Raw genomic sequence first — 1,475 nt, 5'->3', positions numbered from 1 at the left:
TCATCGTGTCCGGAGCAGGCCCGCTTTGCGATCGGCTCAGTCGACGGAACAATATACGTGTACGATTCGAGATCGAGTAGTAATAAGCCGATCAGCCAGTACCGACCCCACAACAGAATAGTGACTAACCTGGCCATGAACGCAGAATACATCCTGTCCGCTAGCTTGGACGAGACGGTATCCATTTGGGATCAGAGAACTGAACGAATCATGAGGTCTATCACAGTAATGTCATCCTGTTAGTCTTAACATCGAGAAATAAGACGGGATTATGATGTCGAAGGTGCACCTTTTAGATTCCAGATGAAGCGATCCCCACGTGCATGAGTATGCGACGGGATAATTGGGTTTGCGTCGGGGACGACAAGGCGAAGTTGCACATGCTAAATCTAAATAACGATATTGAGCTAGTGAAATCTTATTCCACCGAGCATACGGCCTTGATAACGGGGGGTGCGTCTGACGCACGGATGCCTGATAACGAGTTCTCTATTCGACCCCGTCAGAATTTCGACCTCTACGGATCCGCCAGAGCCCATCGCTACTTTACGTTCAGCGTTCCGCGCTATCCACAGCGTGAGTATTACACGCGTAAAATTTGTCGAAAATGTATCATTGACTTTGTAGAAAAAAATTCGTGAAGTATCTACGTATAAAATGAGAATGACAGTTGATAAGTGCAAGACACACTTCGAACGTTAAAAATTAAAAAAAAATTTACTTACATTTAAATTTTAATTATGATGAAATCAGATTTTTTATCTTTGTAAATATGTTTAATTTAAATTTTTATTATTATCTTTGTAAGTTTTATCTTGCAGTAATGTACATTGCATTAGATAATATAGTATGTAATTGTTCATGTTTTTATGTTGCAGATGGACTATCTGAATGAGACTCTTGCGATAGGCGGCTTGGGTGAACGTGGTATAAACGGTTTGGTCACAGTTTGGCGTCCAAAATTGACACGCTCAACAAAATATCAATAAACGGAAAATTTTTATATGTGTGTTTTGTAGCTATTCTATAGATATATTGCTTTGATATGTAATGTATGTTCTTAGTTTTTATTAATACGATACTATTGTAATGTATAATGTAATGTACATCTATACAGTTTTACACGAAATTAGAAATATATAATAACCCTTTGTCGAAAATTCGATTGAGTAAAAACTTCACTAACAACGCTTACGATTATAAGTTGAGCCATAATCGTAGCTATAATAATAATATAAGCTCAAGCTTATAGTATCTTGGGAAAGAATCTTATGAAAGAATTGTAGCGTATTTATGATTGGATTTTTTATGTTAAAAAGAATAAGAGAAAACATATTTTTATACTATATAGTTAAGTGCCATATTTATTTGAATATATTTTACACATTCTATTATTGTATTATTATTTGTCATGTTTGTAAATTTTTCAGACAAGGAGTTATATGAAGCGTCCCGTTTAATCACGTTGCGATTGA

At 35.9% G+C, this 1,475-nt stretch overlaps 1 protein-coding gene across 1 annotated transcript; it reads left to right on the top strand.

The window, feature by feature from the left end:
• Nucleotides 1-6: 6 nt before the first annotated feature.
• On the top strand, nt 7-1,368 carry LOC112459927. The gene is made up of 3 exons (XM_025024299.1): nt 7-225; nt 297-576; nt 879-1,368. Exons 1-3 carry the CDS (start codon nt 136-138, stop codon nt 893-895), a joined length of 387 nt encoding a protein of 128 aa, XP_024880067.1. The 5' UTR covers nt 7-135; the 3' UTR covers nt 896-1,368.
• Nucleotides 1,369-1,475: the final 107 nt, after the last annotated feature.

Source organism: Temnothorax curvispinosus, unplaced genomic scaffold (genome assembly GCF_003070985.1).
Source record: "Temnothorax curvispinosus isolate PA1 unplaced genomic scaffold, ASM307098v1 QBEX01010243.1, whole genome shotgun sequence".
In the NCBI taxonomy this organism is placed as follows: domain Eukaryota; kingdom Metazoa; phylum Arthropoda; class Insecta; order Hymenoptera; family Formicidae; genus Temnothorax; species Temnothorax curvispinosus.
The sequence above is the reverse complement of the archived record's forward strand: the minus strand, read 5'-3'. Positions and strand labels throughout refer to the sequence as shown.

Bases quoted from the DNA above. Each gene is read 5' to 3' on its own strand.
- LOC112459927 (XM_025024299.1), top strand. From the start codon at position 136: ATGAACGCAGAATACATCCTGTCCGCTAGCTTGGACGAGACGGTATCC. The intron at 226-296 runs GTAATGTCATCC...TGCACCTTTTAG, and splicing joins GAATCATGAGGTCTATCACA to ATTCCAGATGAAGCGATCCC.